We start from the raw sequence: 17,803 nt of genomic DNA on the forward strand, positions 1-17,803 counted from the left end.
AGATTGTGGAATAGTTGTAATTTTTCGTCCCATATAATAATGTGACGAAAAATGTCCGTCAACTACCTTTTTTCACTGACAAACTAAAGAAACTAAATAAAAACCAAGCTATGATGACTAAAACTAAGGCTAAAATATATTGACAATTTCGTCAACAAAAAAACAAGAGACTTATACTGGACACGAGATCCAGTATAAGTCATTTTACACTTGGTTGCATGCTGAAAATAGCAGATCTATACAAGCTCACAACGCGTCACGCTGCAGCATCAAGGCCCACCACCCAAATACATTTTAGTAGACTTAATCAACTGTAGATTTAGTCGACTAAAATCTTATGATATGTAGTTGACTTCACTAGTAAGAGACCACACCTCTACTTAAGTTAACAGTTTATTGAAACAGAATGAGATGAATGTGGAATGGAGTGAGGAACCCAAGGTAGGGCGAGTCTCAGGGTGGGGGCGTAGTCTCTGGAGCTGACGGCCATCTTTGCTCTACTCGGGATGAGCGTTTGGTTGTCTCTGCTCCGTCACTGCTTCCCCTGGATTCCTAGAGAATCGAGGCGGAAGGAGGAGGTTGGGGTGGAGGATGATGGCAAATTTGAAGAATAGCGAAAATAGCCGATCTACAAGTGCAGTACTCACAACCTATGTTTGGTCTGTCGTGATTCAGGACAAACAACTTGGTTGAGAGATCGCAGGTGTATTTATACTGTGGTGATTGCACCAGGGATTGGCTGTGGTGAGAGGAGGCAGGTGTAGTGGATACGGGTGATTGTCAATGGGGAGTGGCCGTTGAGTGGAGGCGGGAGGTGGTTGAGAACAGAGTTGCAGTGATAAGCAGAGGGTGGTCTCCACTCCTGAAACTATGTTGTATAAATACAACTATCCTAAAACTAGACTAACACTAAAACATTCCAGGTGACTAACATGTGACTAAAAACTAAATGAAAACTGTTCTGGCCTCAGTGCTGTTAGTGTTTAACACCCTCTAGGGTCAGGCCAATGTATTTTGTTTCTTGTTTCCTGCACAGAGTTCTTCCTGTTAATGCTCATTTAGACTCCAGGTGCTGCCTATTGAGTGTTAGCAATCAAGGGATAATCTGCTGCAGTGCTGGTAGTTTAGTCTCAGTCACTCAGTGTGAATTCAGTAGAAGCCAGCTTCATCTGACGGTCAGGCTTTTTGTTTGTGCTTAAGAGTCAAAGATTGTAAGTACATTACATGTATGTACTTTTCCGAATACATTGTGAATGTTATGTTTCATTGAAAGAGTGGTGTATTTGGAGTTCTGTGCTTTTGTTTGTTGGACATGTGCTACTTTGTCATGCCTTTCTGGTACCTAAATGTTTGATTTGCTGCATTTGAGTACATGCTTGATGTTTGATACTGTTTGTTTCGTACTCGACTGTTTTACTTACCTGTTTATCCATTCCAGTGTATTGTTGTTACATTATGTTTACTGTAAAGGATATTACAGCAGCAGTGATACAATGATAACAAATATAATTTCATTGATGTACCTTAATTTCTGTGATGTTTATGTGAATTGTGTAGTATTATGGGATATTTACACATGCCCTTTTTTCTGTCTTGTCAAAGTTTTACAGTTTAACTTCTATATAAAAGATTTGTCAAGATCCACTCCTCTGACTGCTTTTTATGGAAGGATGTTTAGCTCGCTGCATAGCCGCACACGCAATCACGCATACGTGGACGTGGTGAGGGCAGAAGAAAAACTATTCAAGAGACTATGACTAAAACTAAAATCTAAATGTGCTGTCAAAATCAACACTGTAGTAGGAGTCGGTATAAAACCACCACATAATGCATTCCTATACACTGACACCACGCTAGACAGGAACGCCCAAAAACGTCACATCCGGTTTTAGCCTGGGGTAAGAATTTTCTATGGCTGCCAATGCAACTTGGTCCAATCCTTAATCACATACGGACAAACATCTATGCCGATGCTATCTAACTTGCGGAGGTAGCGTGCCTTGTCCACGGGCAACAGATCTTTCAACGTATGGCATTGCAAATACGTTTGATAATCGCTACTCTGCTCAATATTGTTTTGAAAATGCCGCAAATTGCATTGCAGTGAACGAGCGCAAATCACAACTTCCCCCGGGGGTGGGCGGAGTCACCGTTTGAGGCGCTGATTACGCCGTCGGTGTATGGGACATCTGTACACCAGAGCTCTACACCAGAGCCTGTAGCCTTCAAACCGATTGTTGTAAACATGGGGAGAGAGTATGTTTTGCACTCCGTCCGTGTGTCCGTCCGTCTGTGAACAGCTAATCTCCGGCACCGTTAACCCGGTCGATGCCAAATTTTGCACACACACTCCCTGGATGCCAACGATGAACCTCTGCCCCATTTCCAGAACGGCCTGTTATAGCGCCACCAGGAGGCCGCTTTGTGCAAAACAAGTTTTTGGACAGTACACCTACAGATTTTGTCCAAACATCACGCAAATTGGTACACAGTCTCTCTAGAGCCATTCAATGAAACTGGTCTTTCAGATTTCTCAGACTCCATCCTGATTGGCTAAGATTAGCTTCCAAAGTTCGCAGGAGTGCTCGGTTTCAAACAAAATGCTGCAAATCATCAGGAAGAAATGCCACTTCTAGTTGTGTATGGATCAGGACTATTTTACAGATTATAGCACATCCGTGCGCGTCACTTGAGGGCACCCATATGCAGATGTTCTCGAATGATGTGGAATATTCTATAATTTGTGCACAGTATTTATTTAAAAGAGTATAGGTATCAGAACCAACATACAGTTGATTAACTTAACATAGGCACCTAACATTTTAACATGGGCATCAAACAACCACTTAAAATCAGGCTTAAATAAACATGTCGTCCAGTCAACCCCCGTTCACACGTGCAGTACTGCTTCCGTAAGAATGCATTGGGAAAAAAATCGTACTGGCCGGTTGTTTGATGCCTATGTTAATCTCTCTCTCTCTCTCTCTCTCTCTCTCTCTCTCTCTCTCTCTCTCTCTCTCTCTCTCTCTCGCTTCACCTACTTTTTTACCTGTAAAACTGATGTGATTCAGTGTAGGCCAGTCAATCTAAGCAAAACAGGGACGTGACCCAAAATAAATTGCAAAAGTAATCGTTGAAGGTTTTTTATGATCCTTAGGTTCATCCAATAACAATAACCGGTATATAAATTATGGATCATGGTCAATTCAGGGGTTGAAAGTTTGAGTACCATTAAAAACCTTTAAATTAAGCCCTTAACCCATTCAAAAAATGTCTTCTATATCCTGACAGTTTTCTGAAAAAGCTACGCTTAAACAAATCTAATTTGAATTATGCTTTAAAAGGATCCCTGGCTAATGAATAAATATTTTATTTCTTTCATAAATTGCGAATCTTTCACTCAATAGGGACTGCTCCTGTCGCAAGTTGATGATGTCATATGCCCATGTGTGGTCTAGCCCTATGGAATTATGGGATGCATGTGTGCTAATAAAAAATGACGTAATACTTCCTAAAGTTAATGAGCATCAAAGCAATATTTCTAATATTTGTTATTAGCACGTGCATTCCATAAGGCTGGACCACACATGGATCATATGACATCATCAACTTGCGACAGGAGAAGTCCTTATTGAGTGAATGATTCTCTATTTATGAAAGAAATAAAATATTGAAGGTGTTTTTATTTTATTTTTTTAGTTATAGAGGTCAAGTGTAATGTTTTAAGGCATATTTGTCTCATTAGCCAGGGATCCTTTTAAGAAGCATGTAAGCATGCTAACACCACTAGCTCTCCAGTTACTAAAGTCCTTCCTTATTCACTTGATTTCAGGCCAGTGTGTGGAGTCCAGACTGCAGGTGAAGATGAACTCTGCAGCCAGGGGCGTTTCTATTAAACAGGAAACTGAAGACATTTATATTAAACAGGAACCTGACGACATTTATATTAAACCTGAAGACCACCCAAACCTCAGTAAGTTTCATGCTCTTTCCTCTCTTTAATTAATCTGTTCTGTAGGGCTGCCACTTATTTTCACTATACAATAATGACACTGATGATATCCCGATATGTAAATCAATCATTGGAATATCCCTCAAATTTAAATTTGAAATATATTCTATTTAATGTTTATATTCTTATTACCATATCCAAAAGCACATCGCATTTTGCACAAATGCGAAAGAAAACTGGACCATATAAGTTCACCTTGTGATTGCCTTTACAGTATTTATGGTGTCTCTCTGTAGGAGACGAGGTGTCTAGAAAGACTTGACTAGAAAGTGGGTCTGAACTGTGTGAGAACACAGATATTTGCCTGTATTTTTCGAGGTTTCGAGGTTTAACCATTTGAACCCTAGCATCCCTATATTTGGGGGGAACAGATGCCTTATACAAAGTCGATCTACAAGCTCACAAAACATTGCAATGAGCTGCAATTGAAACAAGATCTTAAGCACTTGGAAGTGTGAAGGAATTACTCTTCTGTTTAATTCTGTTTATTCATTTGACATTAATTTGCTTAGTGTATAGTGCTACTTTTCAAAACGTATTCACAGGAGGCTTTTCTAAATAGAATAGCACTAGTCTAAAACCCAATCAAGTACAAAATATATAATATATACTTAAAAATATATAAAGAATATACTGCGAGTGTCAGCCTATAGCAGGCTGTAATGTTCCATTTTGTGACAAGATTAATATCTTGCATGTTCATAATGATAATTGTCAAGCCCCAGTGCACGCTCTCCTGTGAGGGTGCACTCGTGTTATGAGTTGCCGATACATAGCTACATGATGGGAAATCGCTAGCTAAATTATGCACTGTGGTAGCATATATTTTACTGACGTGTAGTCTAGGCGCTGGCAAATTGTGTCTTGGCGGTGTACTGAGGCTGAATCGGTCTGGCGGACTACCTGCATGCAGACAAGATCAGAGTAACTAAACATAGCAATTCTAATTACTACTCAAAATATTTAAGGTGCTGATCTGTTGTTAAAACTTTGAAGGTAGCTCATTTTCTACATGGAACAAGGACTGGAAGAATAGTTTTACATTTTAGGAATCTAGTATTAACTATTATGTAATTTCTCTGCTCCTAGACATCCTGCACATGGTTGTGTGTAAAGAGGAGGATTCTATTAAACGGGAGAGGATCCCCAGTCTGCTCCAGGAGGAACCAGAGCTTCCTCATTAAATATGAACAGGAGGAGCTTAAAGAGGAACAGGGAGATCTTCAAAGACCAGATGGGTCAATGTTGACATTACTAGCAGTGAAAGGTGAAGAAGAAAATGATGATGAAGAAGAATACATCTCTTCCCACTGCTCTGAAGTCGAAGTTGAACTTGAATCTGACACTGAAGTCACTAAAGACAGTGATGATTGGGACGAGACCAGTGAAGACGATGACGAACGGCCTCACAAGAGTTTCCACTGTAAACATTGTAAGAAGAGTTTCACTAGGTCAACTTCTCTGATCAGACATCAGAGTGTTCACACTGGAGAAAAACCTTTCCACTGTAAACATTGTGACAAGAGTTTCAGAGTGTCTGGTGCCCTGAAGGCACACCAACGTATCCACACTGGAGAAAAACCTTTTCACTGTAAACATTGTGACAAGAGTTTCAGTCAGTCAATTCATCTGAAAACACATCAGCTTGTCCACACTGGAGAAAAACCTTTCCACTGTAAACATTGTGACAAGAGTTTCAGTGTCTCAGGTTCCCTGAAGGCACACCAACGTATCCACACTGGAGAAAAACCTTTCCACTGTAAACATTGTGACAAGAGTTTCAGTCAGTCATGTTCCCTGAAGAAACACCAGCGTGTTCACACTGGAGAAAAACCTTTCCACTGTAAACATTGACAAGAGTTTCCATCAGTCAGGTTCCCTGAAGAGACATCAGCATATCCACACTGGAAAAAGAAGGAGGAAGAAGCTACTATAAATTAGCTCACTTTTGTTTGCTGGGAGGTGAATAGAAAAGCAGAAATATTAAGGAGATTCATACTGCTCCTTAAAACAGAGGCCTCAGTTAAGACTTGTCTTTTGGAGTCTGCCAGCAGTTTCCCCCCCCCCCCCCCCCCTCTCCATTCCTCAATGTTCAGTTTGTTTTGTTATTTATGTTTATTCATATCTATTCATTTTTATATAGCAAAGGATGCCATTGTTGTAGTCCAGGGTCAGAAAATACCCTCTTGTCCGGGGTATATGAATCTCATATCCTGCACAGGGCTTTAGATTGCCACCAAAATGTGTGTGCAAGTTAACATTTAACCTGATTGCATTTGTGTGAGTTTACGATTACTAGGTTGGTCATTCACCACTTCATATTTAGTGTTTACTGGAGTTAAATACCTTTTCTTTTTCTAAGTGACTGGCATAACTGAATAAATGAGTCAGATTCATTGTCACACACAAGACAAACAGAGTAGTTGGATTGCCTCCAATGCGCAATTGCTACTTTTGTCTCTATTGTGTGGAATCACCTGCGAACGCAGTGAGCACTAACTATAGAAGCTGGCCTAAACTGTCTGTCTGTCTGTGTGTGTCATGCTGTAACACCACCGGCCCGCACAAAAACTTAACTTAAAAAAGAAACTTAAAAAACAAACAAACGCACACTAAAAAAAAATCTTAAAACAAAAATAACTTAAAAAAAACCTTAACAAAGTACGTAATTTATTCTAATTGTTATTGCAATTTACGAGCTGCGTTCGCTTCCCGTGTTTGCGCGTCTTACTTGTAGCTTGTAACGATCTGTAAAGTCTGTAAGAGATTATTTCATGTGCACGCACTGCAGACTCAGGGCACTATCAAGCATGGAGCCTTATCCCTAATGCCTAATAAGCATATTTGTATTACTAGAGTCGGTCGGTCACATAATATGCATATCACCAATGGGCATAGAGGTCGGATCTGTGACTCTGGACAACCCGATCTCCATGTACGCCTATGGGTATACGCCATAGAGTAATACAAGGATAGAGACCGAACCGGAGCTGCACCACTGGCAACAGTACCCCCTAGACAGTGTGGTCTCCTGCAATCCATATTCCATAATATTCAATAATAATTAGGCTATGTCAAATGGTCAACTATACATTTCTGTGCTTATTTGATCATCATGGGTTAGTGGGTGAGACACATTGGGCTCCATTTTCGTCACAGCTAAACCCCTTATCCCTAAACTTTTTTTTGTTTTACTATTTTGCAAAACATTTTTGAATAGTTAAAATGGACAGTCTACAAGCTCACGTGTCAATGTAGATTGGCTAGTTGAACTATTCAAAAATGTTTTTCAAAATAGTAAAAAAAAAAAAGGCAAAGAAGTTTAGGGATAAGGGGTTTAGCGGTGATGAAAATGGAGCCCTATGTCTAGTCAGAAGGGCTGGTCTGAGAATCTTCCTTCACTAGAGATCTCAGCCCAAGTACCCTGTAGGGCAGGCATTGTCCTGAGTCCTTTGAAGCTCGCTCAGGGGTGAACCAAAACACACAGTGAGACAGCAATCTGCTATCTCCTACCATTGACTTGTATGTAAAGTCTGTAACTAGCTGTTTGTAAAACGTATATCTTGTCATGTTGTCAATTAAATAGTCTCTAGTCTTGGGCTGGCTGGCCATCACGGTCAGGCAGTCTGTGTGCTCCCGCGGGCCACCCAGGGCTGTGGGAAGCTCTGCTCTGTACGTGTACTTTTGAAATAAATACAACTCTGATGGGACCGTCATGTCATCTCTGCCTGCGTTTCTTCATCTGATGCTTTGATGCCTGGTTTGCCTGGTTTTCACTACTCTTCTACAGTCTGCTTTAGAGAACATTATTCTTCCCTAGTTTAGTGAGTTAGTGTATAGAAAAATACACGACAACAAGGAGGAGTTTAGATGGGGAAAGTAGATTAGAGAAGTACTTGTACAAAATGCGGCAGCCAGAGTTTTAACTAAAACTAAGATGAGAGAATTTTGGCTTCGGAATTGGTTGTTTTTAGGATTGATTTTAAAATTATTTGACTTGTTTATAAAGCTCTCAATGGTCTCGCATCTTCCTATCTACATGACTGACTGCCTAAATATGTCCCAAACCGCCCCTAAGGTCTTCCACTGCTGGCCGGGAGGCATACTCTATTGTCCGACGGAGCATTGGTTCGAAGGAGCATTGGTCCGAGGTGCTTTGGGGGTCGGGAGATGGTTGGGGTTAGGTTTAGGTGTGCTTCCCCGGGGTAGGTTAGGGTGACGGGTGAGGGTTTGAGGTAGGTTGTCGTTCGGACCAATGCTCCGTCGGACCAAACACATGAACTCCTGCTGGACTGCTCGCTTTGCCTAAAAAAATGGCAACACAAAATACGGTGAAGCAGCTTTCTGCTTCTACGGGCCGACGGCGTGGAACAAACTCCCACTGTACCTTCAACAGGCAGTCTCTGTAGACATTTTTAAAGCACATCTCACTTTTACACTCTTGCTTATAATTGATCTTTTACATTATATGGGCCATTCTACCGAATTGGTTCAAATTGCAGTCCCACAATGAAAAACACATTAACAAACAATTTAGTATTCAGACTTTTCACTGTAGTAATGTCATAGTATGGTCTAATTAATCACAATACATTCATTGAGATAATGTACAATTAAATGTATAAAAAAACATCCTTTATATGTCACTTCCTATTGGAAGGTGGCTGTCCCAACCTCTAACCCCTACATTTCAATTCATGAAAAAAGTACTTAAATGATTTGTCACTTTCCTAAAAGATTTTTTTTAATACACCCATTTGATTTATTTTATAGGGAAGTTGAAATAATGAAATTGATTTTGTAGATTTATTTTAAATTAAAAAACTTTATATAAAAAATGCTGTCCCATGTTTCCATGTCACTACCGAAACAGAAAGAGTTTAAGTCCATAGATGGAGCCTGGTTTAACCCACACCCCCACACTCTTCACCAAGAAGTGACATAGACTTCATGTTCATCATGGCCAAATCATGAGGAGCTAGTTTACTTCAGTCTGAAATGAATGTCCTCCAAAGTCTGAAAATCAGTGTGTCACTACCGAAACACATTTCTCAAAAATTATAAATTTTGTCTACTATGTACATCAGTTCAAAGCTGTTTTTCTAAGCCATTTTTTGCCTAGCATTGTAGAGTTAAGCTAAAAACTAGATAAAATTGTCACTACGGAAACAGTCCATATAGCATTCTGAGATTGTGGAATAGTTGTAATTTTTCGTCACATATAATGTGACGAAAAATGTCCGTCAACTACCTTTTTACACTGACGAAAACTAAATGGAAACTAAATAAAAACCAAGCTATGATGACTAAAACTAAGGCTAAAATATATTGACAATTTCGTCAACAAATTAAAAAAAACAAGACATATACTGGACAAGAGATCCAGTATAAGTCATTTTACACTTGGTTGCATGCTGAGAATAGCAGATCTATACAAGCTCACAACACGACGCGCTGCAGCATCAAGGCCCACCACCCAAATACATTTTAGTAGACTTAATCAACTGTAGATTTAGTCGAATAAAATCTTGTGATATGTAGTTGACTTCACTAGTAAGAGACCACACCTCTACTTAAGTTAACAGTTTATTGAAACAGAATGAGATGAATGTGGAATGGAGTGAGGAACCCAAGGTAGGGCGAGTCTCAGGGTGGGGGCGTAGTCTCTGGAGCTGACAGCCATCTTTGCTCTACTCGGGATGAGCGTTTGGTCGTCTCTGCTCCGTCATTGCTTCCCCTGGATTCCTAGAGAATCGAGGCGGAAGGAGGAGGTTGGGGTGGAGGAGGATGGCAAATTTGAAGAATAGCGAAAATAGCCGATCTACAAGTGCAGTACTCACAACCCATGTTTGGTCTGTCGTGAAGCAGGACAAACAACTTGGTTGAGAGATCGCAGGTGTATTTATACTGTGGTGATTGCACCAGGGATTGGCTGTGGTGAGAGGAGGCAGGTATAGTGGATACGGATGATTGTCAATGGGGAGTGGCCGTTGATTGGAGGCGGGAGGTGGTTGAGAACAGAGTGGCAGAGGGTGGCAGAGGGTGGTCTCCACTCCTGAAACTACGTTGTATAAATACAACTACCCTAAAACTAGACTAACACTAAAACATTCCAGGTGACTAACATGTGACTAAAAACTAAATGAAAACTGTTCTGGCCTCAGTGCTGTTAGTGTTTAACACCCTCTAGGGGCAGGCCAATGTATTTTGTTTCTTGTTTTCTGCACAGATTTCTTCCTGTTAATGCTCATTTAGACTCCAGGTGCTGCCTATTGAGTGTTAGCAATCAAGGGATAATCTGCTGCAGTGCTGCTGTGCAGGTAGTTTAGTCTCAGTCACTCAGTGTGAATTCAGTATGAGAAGCCAGCTTCATTTGACGGTCAGGCTTTTTGTTTGTGCTTAAGAGTCAAAGATTGTAAGTACATGTAGAACTTTTCCGAATACATTGTAAATGTTATGTTTCATTGAAAGAGTGGTGTATTTGGAGTTCTGTGCTTTTGTTTGTTGGACATGTGCTACTTTGTCATGCCTTTCTGGTACCTAAATGTTTGATTTGCTGCATTTGAGTACATGCTTGATGTTTGATACTGTTTGTTTCGTACTCAACTGTTTTACTGGATCAGGACTATTTTACAGATTCTAGCACATCCGTGCGCGTCATTTCAGGGCACCCGTACGCAGATCCCCTCGAATGACGTGGAATATTCTATGATTTTACTTTTTTTCAAAGGTTAGTGTAAAACTCTCTCTAATGAATTCTGTCAAAGTGTCGTAATACCTGAGTCCCATTCTTTAACACTTATACCGCCATTGGCCGAGATCTACGTCAATTAAAGCTCATTTATTAAATTCATAATTTAATGCCACAGACAAAACAGTCTTAAGTCCACACTATTGATCCATAATGTATAAATGATAGATAAGGGTCAGGACAACAAGGCCTTTTCGTGGAGGGGTCAGAATGAAATTTGGACTTAGACTGTTTTTCGTCTGTGGTACTCAATTATTCAAGCAATTAAAAAATATATATCAGATGTACTTTGTACATCTGATATATATCTACATGTACTTACAATCTTTGACTCTTAAGCACAAACAAAAAGCCTGACCATCAAATGAAGCTGGCTTCTCATACTGAATTCACACTGCGTGCTTCTACATCTGCTATTTTTGAATAGCCAACACAAAGAAATAGAACACTGACGTCACCACATTTAGAGACCACTGTTATTGGTTAGCGAAAAATACTGGCTGACCAACCGCTTTGTAAGCGGTTCTTTGATTCCTCTCTCTCTCTCTCTCTCTCTCTCTCTCTCTCTCTCTCTCTCTCTCTCTCTCTCTCTCTCTCTCTCTCTCTCTCTCTCTCTCTCTCTCTCTCTCCACCTACTTTTTTTTACCTGTAAAACTGATGTGATTCAGTATTTTAGCCGTGAAGTGAGCGCCCCCTCCAGAGATACTTCCGGGTCCCACTTTTGTGTCGCTTTTGTGTCCCCATAGAGTTATACTGTGACGCTCCGTCGGACTAAATCTGAGACGAAAACAACCACGAAAGTCTAATTTTACCGTTTTCCTCGCAACAACAAAGCTACTGGTCTCCTAGCCCGTCTCCGGACCCCCCGGGTTGAGCTCCTTTGGACCCCTACCACGTAGGGTCCGGTATCACCGGCTTCAAGCGACATGGGATGCAATCTGATTTACCCTGACTTAGCCCTGTGCTGCGCTGTGGGTGTCACGCTGACATATTCCAAACGAAGCATATGAACGCTATAGGAGACAACGAACCATCTGACCCCCCCCCCCGCGAACGGCTCAGAAGCCGTTAAGTATTTTTAATGTTTGTACGACCGTTTTGGCAGCTCTCTTCCTTCCTTCCTTGACTTCCTTATTGACATCCTATTGTACCGCCTCCATCACCTGCGACAGAGCGCCGGAACTGGCTATCTGCGCGTTCCTGCCTCTGTCGCAGGTAGCTGCCAAAACGGTCGTACAAACATTAAAAATACTTAACGGCTTCTGAGCCGTTCGCGGGGGGGGTCCTTTCTGAAAAATAACGTCATTGTGAAAAGATTCACGCGTTTAGATATTCTATTTACAATGAGAAGCAGACGGGAGCTGGTGCCACTTGGACGTAACGTAGGACTACAAAATGACGTCGGACTTAAATACAGAATTCAGTGTAGGCCAGTCAATCTAAGCAAAAAAGGGGCGTGACCCAAAATAAATTGCAAAAGTAATCGTGCAAGGTTTTTTTATGATCCTTAGGAATAACAACAAGCGGTATATAAATTGTGGATCATGGAAAATTCAGGGGTTGAAAGTTTGAGTACCATTAAAAACCTTTAGGCCCTTAAGGCAAAAAAAATATCTCATTTGAATTATGCTTTAAAAGGATCCCTGGCTAATGAATACATATTTTATTTCTTTCATAAATTGCGAATCTTTCACTCAATAGGGACTGCTCCTGTCGCAAGTTGATGATGTCATATGCCCATGTGTGGTCTAGCCCTATGGAATTATGGGATGCATGTGTGCTAATAAAACATTACGTAATACTTCCTAAAGTTAATATGAGCATCAATATTTTTGAATATTTGTTATTAGCACGTGCATTCCATAATTCCATAGGGCTGGACCACACATGGATCATATGACATCAACTTGCGACAGGAGAAGTCCTTATTGAGTGAAAGATTCTCTTTTTAGTTATAGAGGGCAAGTATAATGTTTTAAGGCATATTTGTCTCATTAGCCAGGGATCCTTTTAAGAAGCATGTAAGCATGCTAACACCACTAGCTCTCCAGTTACTAAAGTCCTTCCTTATTCACTTGATTTCAGGCCAGTGTGTGGAGTCCAGACTGCAGGTGAAGATGAACTCTGCAGCCAGGGGCGTTTCTATTAAACAGGAAACTGAAGACATTTCTATTAAACAGGAACCTGAAGACATTTATATTAAACCTGAAGACCACCCACACCTCAGTAAGTGTCATGCTCTTTCCTCTCTTTAATTAATCTGTTCTGTAGGGCTGCCACTTATTTTCACTATACAATAATGACACTGATAATATCCCGATATGTAAATCAATCATTGGAATATCCCTCAAATGTAATGTTTATATTCTTATTACCATATCCAAAAGCACATTTTGCACAAATGCAATGCGAAAGAAAACTGGACCATATAAGTTCACCTTGTGATTGCCTTTACAGTATGGATGTAGCTCTCAAACAGATGTTATGGTGTCTCTCTGTAGGAGACGAGGTGTCTAGAAAGACTAGACTAGAAAGTGAGTCTGAACTTTGTGAGAACACAGATATTTGCCTGTATTTTTCGAGGTTTAACCATTTGAACCCTAGCATCCCTATATTGTGGCGGGAACAGATGCCTTATACATAGTCGATCTACAAGCTCACAAAACATTGCAATGAGCTTCAATTGAAACAAGATATTAAGCACTTGGAAGTGTGCAGGAATTACTCTTCTGTTTAATTCTGTTTACCTATATACAGGAGGCTTTTCTAAATAGAATAGCACTAGTCTAAAACCAAGTACAACATATATAATATATACTTAAAAATATATAAAGAATATACTGCGAGTGTCAGCCTATAGCAGGCTGTATTGTTCTATTTTGTGACGAGATTAATATCTTGCATGTTCATAATGATAATTGTCAAGCCCCAGTGCACGCTCTCCTGTGAGGGTGCACTCGTGTTATGAGTTGCCGATACATAGCTACATGATGGGAAATCACTAGCTAAATTATGCACTGTGGTAGCCTATATTTTACTGACGTGTAGTCTAGGCGCTGGAAAATTGTGTCTTGGCAGTGTACTGAGGCTGAATCGGTCTGGCGGACTACCTGCATGCAGACAAGATCAGAGCCTGCGTGTGAAGTAAAGTAACTAAACATAGCAATTCTAATTACTCCTAGACATCCTGCACATGGTTGTGTGTAAAGAGGAGGATTCTAATAAACGGGAGAGGAGCCCCAGTCTGCTCCAGGAGGAACCAGAGCCTCCTCACATTAAAGATGAACAGGAGGAGCTTAAAGAGGAACGGGGAGATCTTCTTCAAAGACCAGATGGGTCAATGTTGACATTACTAGCAGTAAAAGGTGAAGAAGAAAATGATGATGATGATGAAGAAGAATACATCTCTTTCCACTGCTCTGAAGTCGAAGTTGAACTTGAATCTGACACTGAAGTCACTAAAGACAGTGATGATTGGGACGAGACCAGTGAAGACGATGACGAACGGCCTCACAAGGGTTTCCACTGTAAACATTGTAAGAAGAGTTTCACTAGGTCAACTTCTCTGATCAGACATCAGAGTGTTCACACTGGAGAAAAACCTTTCCACTGTAAACATTGTGACAAGAGTTTCACTCAGTCAAGTAATCTGAAAACACATCAGCTTGTCCACACTGGAGAAAAACCTTTCCACTGTAAACATTGTGACAAGAGTTTCAGTGTGTCAAGTGAAATGAAGAAACACCAGCGTGTTCACACTGGAGAAAAACCTTTCCACTGTAAACATTGTGACAAGAGTTTCAGTCAGTCAAGTACTCTGAAAACACATCAGCTTGTCCACACTGGAGAAAAACATTTCCAATGTAAACATTGTGACAAGAGTTTCAGAACGTCGGGTGCCCTGAAGGCACACCAACGTATCCACACTGGAGAAAAACCTTTTCACTGTAAACATTGCGACAAGAGTTTCAGTGACTCAGGTTCCCTGACGGCCCACCAACGTATCCACACTGGAGTAAAACCTTTCCACTGTAAACATTGTGACAAGAGTTTCAGTCAGTCAAATCATCTGAAGAGACATCAGCTTGTCCACACTGGAGAAAAACTTTTCCAATGTAGACAATGTGACAAGAGTTTCAGTCAGTCAAGTCATCTGAAGAGACATCAGCTTGTCCACACTGGAGAAAAACTTTTCCAATGTAAACATTGTGACAAGAGTTTCAGAGCGGCGGGTGCCCTGAAGGCACACCAACGTATCCACACTGGAGAAAAACCTTTCCACTGTAAACATTGAAGTGACAAGAGTTTCCATCAGTCAGGTTCCCTGAAGAGACATCAGCATATCCACACTGGAAAAAGAAGGGGAAAGAAGGTACTATAAATTAGCTCACTTTTCTGTTTGCTAGGAGGTGAATAGAAAAGCAGAAATATTAAGGAGATTCATACTGCTCCTTAAAACACAGGACTTGTCTTTTGGAGTCCGTCAGCAGTTTGTTTTCCCCCTCTCCATTCCTCAATGTTCTGTTTGTTTTGTTGTTTATGTTTATTCATATTTATTCATTTTTATATAGCAAAGGATGCCATTGTTGTAGTCCAGGGTCAGAAAATGCCCGCTTGCCCAGGGTATATTAGAAAAACTCTTTATTCTGAATCTCATATCCTGCACGGGGCTTTAGATTGCCACCAAAATGTGTGTGCAAGTTAACATTTAACCTGATTGCATGTGTGTGAGTTTACGATTACTAGGTTGGTCATTCACCACTTCATATTTAGTGTTTACTGGAGTTAAATACCTTTTCTTCTTTTTCTAAGTGACTGGCATAACTGAATAAATGAGTCAGATTCATTGTTACACAAGACAAACAGATTCTTTTGATTAAATCTTTCAATTCAGTTGGATTGCCTCCCATGCGCAATTGCTACTTTTGACTATTGTATGGAATCACCTGCGAACGCAGTGAGCACTAACTATAGAAGCTGGCCTAAACTGTCTGTCTGTCTGTGTGTCATGCTGTAACACCACTGTAACTTAAAACAAAACTTACCTTAAAAAAAATCTTTAAAAAAAACAAAAAAAACCTTAACAAAGTACGTAATTGATTCTAATTGTTATTGCAATTTACGAGCTGCGTTCGCTTCACGTGTTTGCGCGTCTTACTTGTAGCTTGTAACGATCTGTAAGGTCTGTAAGAGATTATTTCATGTGCACGCACTGCAGACTCAGGGCACTATCAAGCATGGAGCCTTATCCCTAATGCCTAATAAGCATATTTGTATTACTAGAGTCGGTCGGTCACATAATATGCATATCACCAATTATGGGCATAGAGGTCGGATCTGTGACTCTGGACAACCCGATCTCCATGTACGCCTATGGGTATACGCCATAGTGTAATACAAGGATAGAGACCGAACCGGAGCTGCACCACTGGCAACAGTACCCCCTAGACAGTGTGGTCTCCTGCAATCCATATTCCATAATATTCAATAATAATTAGGCTATGTCTATGTCAAATGGTCAACTATACATTTCTGTGCTTATTTGATCATCATGGGTTAGTGGGTGAGTCACATTGGGCTCCATTTTCGTCACAGCTAAACCCCTTATCCCTAAACTTCTTTGCCTTTTTTTTTTTTTTACTATTTTGCAAAACATTTTTGAATAGTTAAAATGGCCAGTCTACAAGCTCACAACGTGTCAATGTAGATTGGCTAGTTGAACTATTCAAAAATGTTTTTCAAAATAGTAAAAAAAAAAAGGCAAAGAAGTTTAGGGATAAGGGGTTTAGCGGTGACGAAAATGGAGCCCATGTCTAGTCAGAAGGGCTGGTATGAGAATCTTCCTTCACTAGAGATCTCAGCCCAAGTACCCTGTAGGGCAGGCATTGTCCTGAGTCCTTTGAAGCTCGCTCAGGGGTGAACCAAAACACACAGTGAGACAGCAATCTGCTATCTCCTACCATTGATTTGTATGTAAAGTCTGTAACTAGCTGTTTGTAAAACGTATATCTTGTCATGTTGTCAATTAAATAGTCACTAGTCTTGGGCTGGCTGGCCATCACGGTCAGGCAGTCTGTGTGCTCCCACGGGCCACCCAGGGCCGTGGGAAGCTCTGCTCTGTACGTGTACTTTTGAAATAAATACAACTCTGATGGGACCGTCATGTAATCTCTGCCTGTGTTTCTTCATCTGATGCTTTGATGCCTGGTTTGCCTGGTTTTCACTACTCTTCTACAGTCTGCTTTAGAGAACATTATTCTTCCCTAGTTTAGTGACTTAGTGTATAGAAAAATACACGACAACAAGGAGGAGTTTAGATGGGAAAGTAGATTAGAGAAGTACTTGTACAAAATGCGGCAGCCAGAGTTTTAACTAAAACTAAGATGAGAGAATTTTGGCTTCGGAATTGGTTGTTTTTAGGATTGATTTTAAAATTATTTGACTTGTTTATAAAGCTCTCAATGGTCTCGCATCTTCCTATCTACATGACTGACTGCCTAAATATGTCCCAAACCGCCCCTAAGGTCTTCCACTGCTGGCCGGGAGGCATACTATTGTCCGACGGAGCATTGGTTCGAAGGAGCATTGGTCCGAGGTGCTTTGGGGGTCGGGAGAGGGTTGGGGTTAGGTTTAGGTGAGTGTTTGAGGTAGGTTGTCGTTCGGACCAACGCTCCGTCGGACCAAACACATGAACTCCTGCTGGCCTGCTCGCTTTGCCTAAAAAATGGCAACAAAAAATACGGTGAAGCAGCTTTCTGCTTCTACGGGCCGACGGCGTGGAACAAACACCCACTGTACCTTCAACAGGCAGTCTCTGTAGACATTTTTGAAGCACATCTCACTTCTACACTCTTGCTTATAATTGATCTTTTACATTATATGGGCCATTCTACCGAATTGGTTCAAATTGCAGTCCCACAATGAAAAACACATTAACAAACAATTTAGTATTCAGACTTTTCACTGTAGTAATGTCATAGTATGGTCTAATTAATCACAATACATTCATTGAGATAATATAAAATTAAATGTATAAAAAA

General features: G+C 40.7%; 2 protein-coding genes and 1 long non-coding RNA gene across 4 annotated transcripts in view; 2 read left to right on the top strand and 1 right to left on the bottom strand.

Moving 5' to 3' along the window:
• The window catches only part of LOC306913339 (contactin-associated protein-like 2), a gene marked incomplete at its 5' end in the record, with an annotated part of 202,217 nt that overhangs the window by 101,120 nt on the left and 83,294 nt on the right, over positions 1-17,803 (bottom strand). The window lies entirely within an intron of this gene.
• On the top strand, positions 1,152-6,673 carry LOC306913137. The gene is made up of 3 exons (XR_013788491.1): positions 1,152-1,211; positions 3,833-3,973; positions 5,102-6,673. It is a non-coding gene; the product is annotated as an uncharacterized lncRNA (long non-coding RNA).
• On the top strand, positions 10,303-16,874 carry LOC306913131 (uncharacterized protein). Of its 2 annotated transcripts, XM_079489684.1 has the most exons (4): positions 10,303-10,427; positions 10,636-10,742; positions 12,849-12,989; positions 13,946-16,874. In XM_079489684.1, exons 2-4 carry the CDS (start codon positions 10,721-10,723, stop codon positions 15,055-15,057), a joined length of 1,275 nt encoding a protein of 424 aa, XP_079345810.1. In that variant the 5' UTR covers positions 10,303-10,427; positions 10,636-10,720; the 3' UTR covers positions 15,058-16,874. The 2 variants fall into 2 exon arrangements, with proteins under 2 accessions (XP_079345810.1, XP_079345811.1); XM_079489685.1 differs by lacking the exon at positions 10,636-10,742 and having other exon boundaries at positions 10,345-10,427.

The sequence above is a fragment of the Electrona antarctica genome (genome assembly GCF_951216825.1).
Source record: "Electrona antarctica genome assembly, chromosome: 20".
In the NCBI taxonomy this organism is placed as follows: Eukaryota; Metazoa; Chordata; class Actinopteri; order Myctophiformes; family Myctophidae; genus Electrona; species Electrona antarctica.

Bases quoted from the DNA above. Each gene is read 5' to 3' on its own strand.
- LOC306913131 (XM_079489684.1), top strand. From the start codon at position 10,721: ATGATTTTACTTTTTTTCAAAG. The intron at 10,743-12,848 runs GTTAGTGTAAAA...ACTTGATTTCAG, and splicing joins GATTTTACTTTTTTTCAAAG to GCCAGTGTGTGGAGTCCAGA. The intron at 12,990-13,945 runs GTAAGTGTCATG...AATTACTCCTAG, and splicing joins TGAAGACCACCCACACCTCA to ACATCCTGCACATGGTTGTG.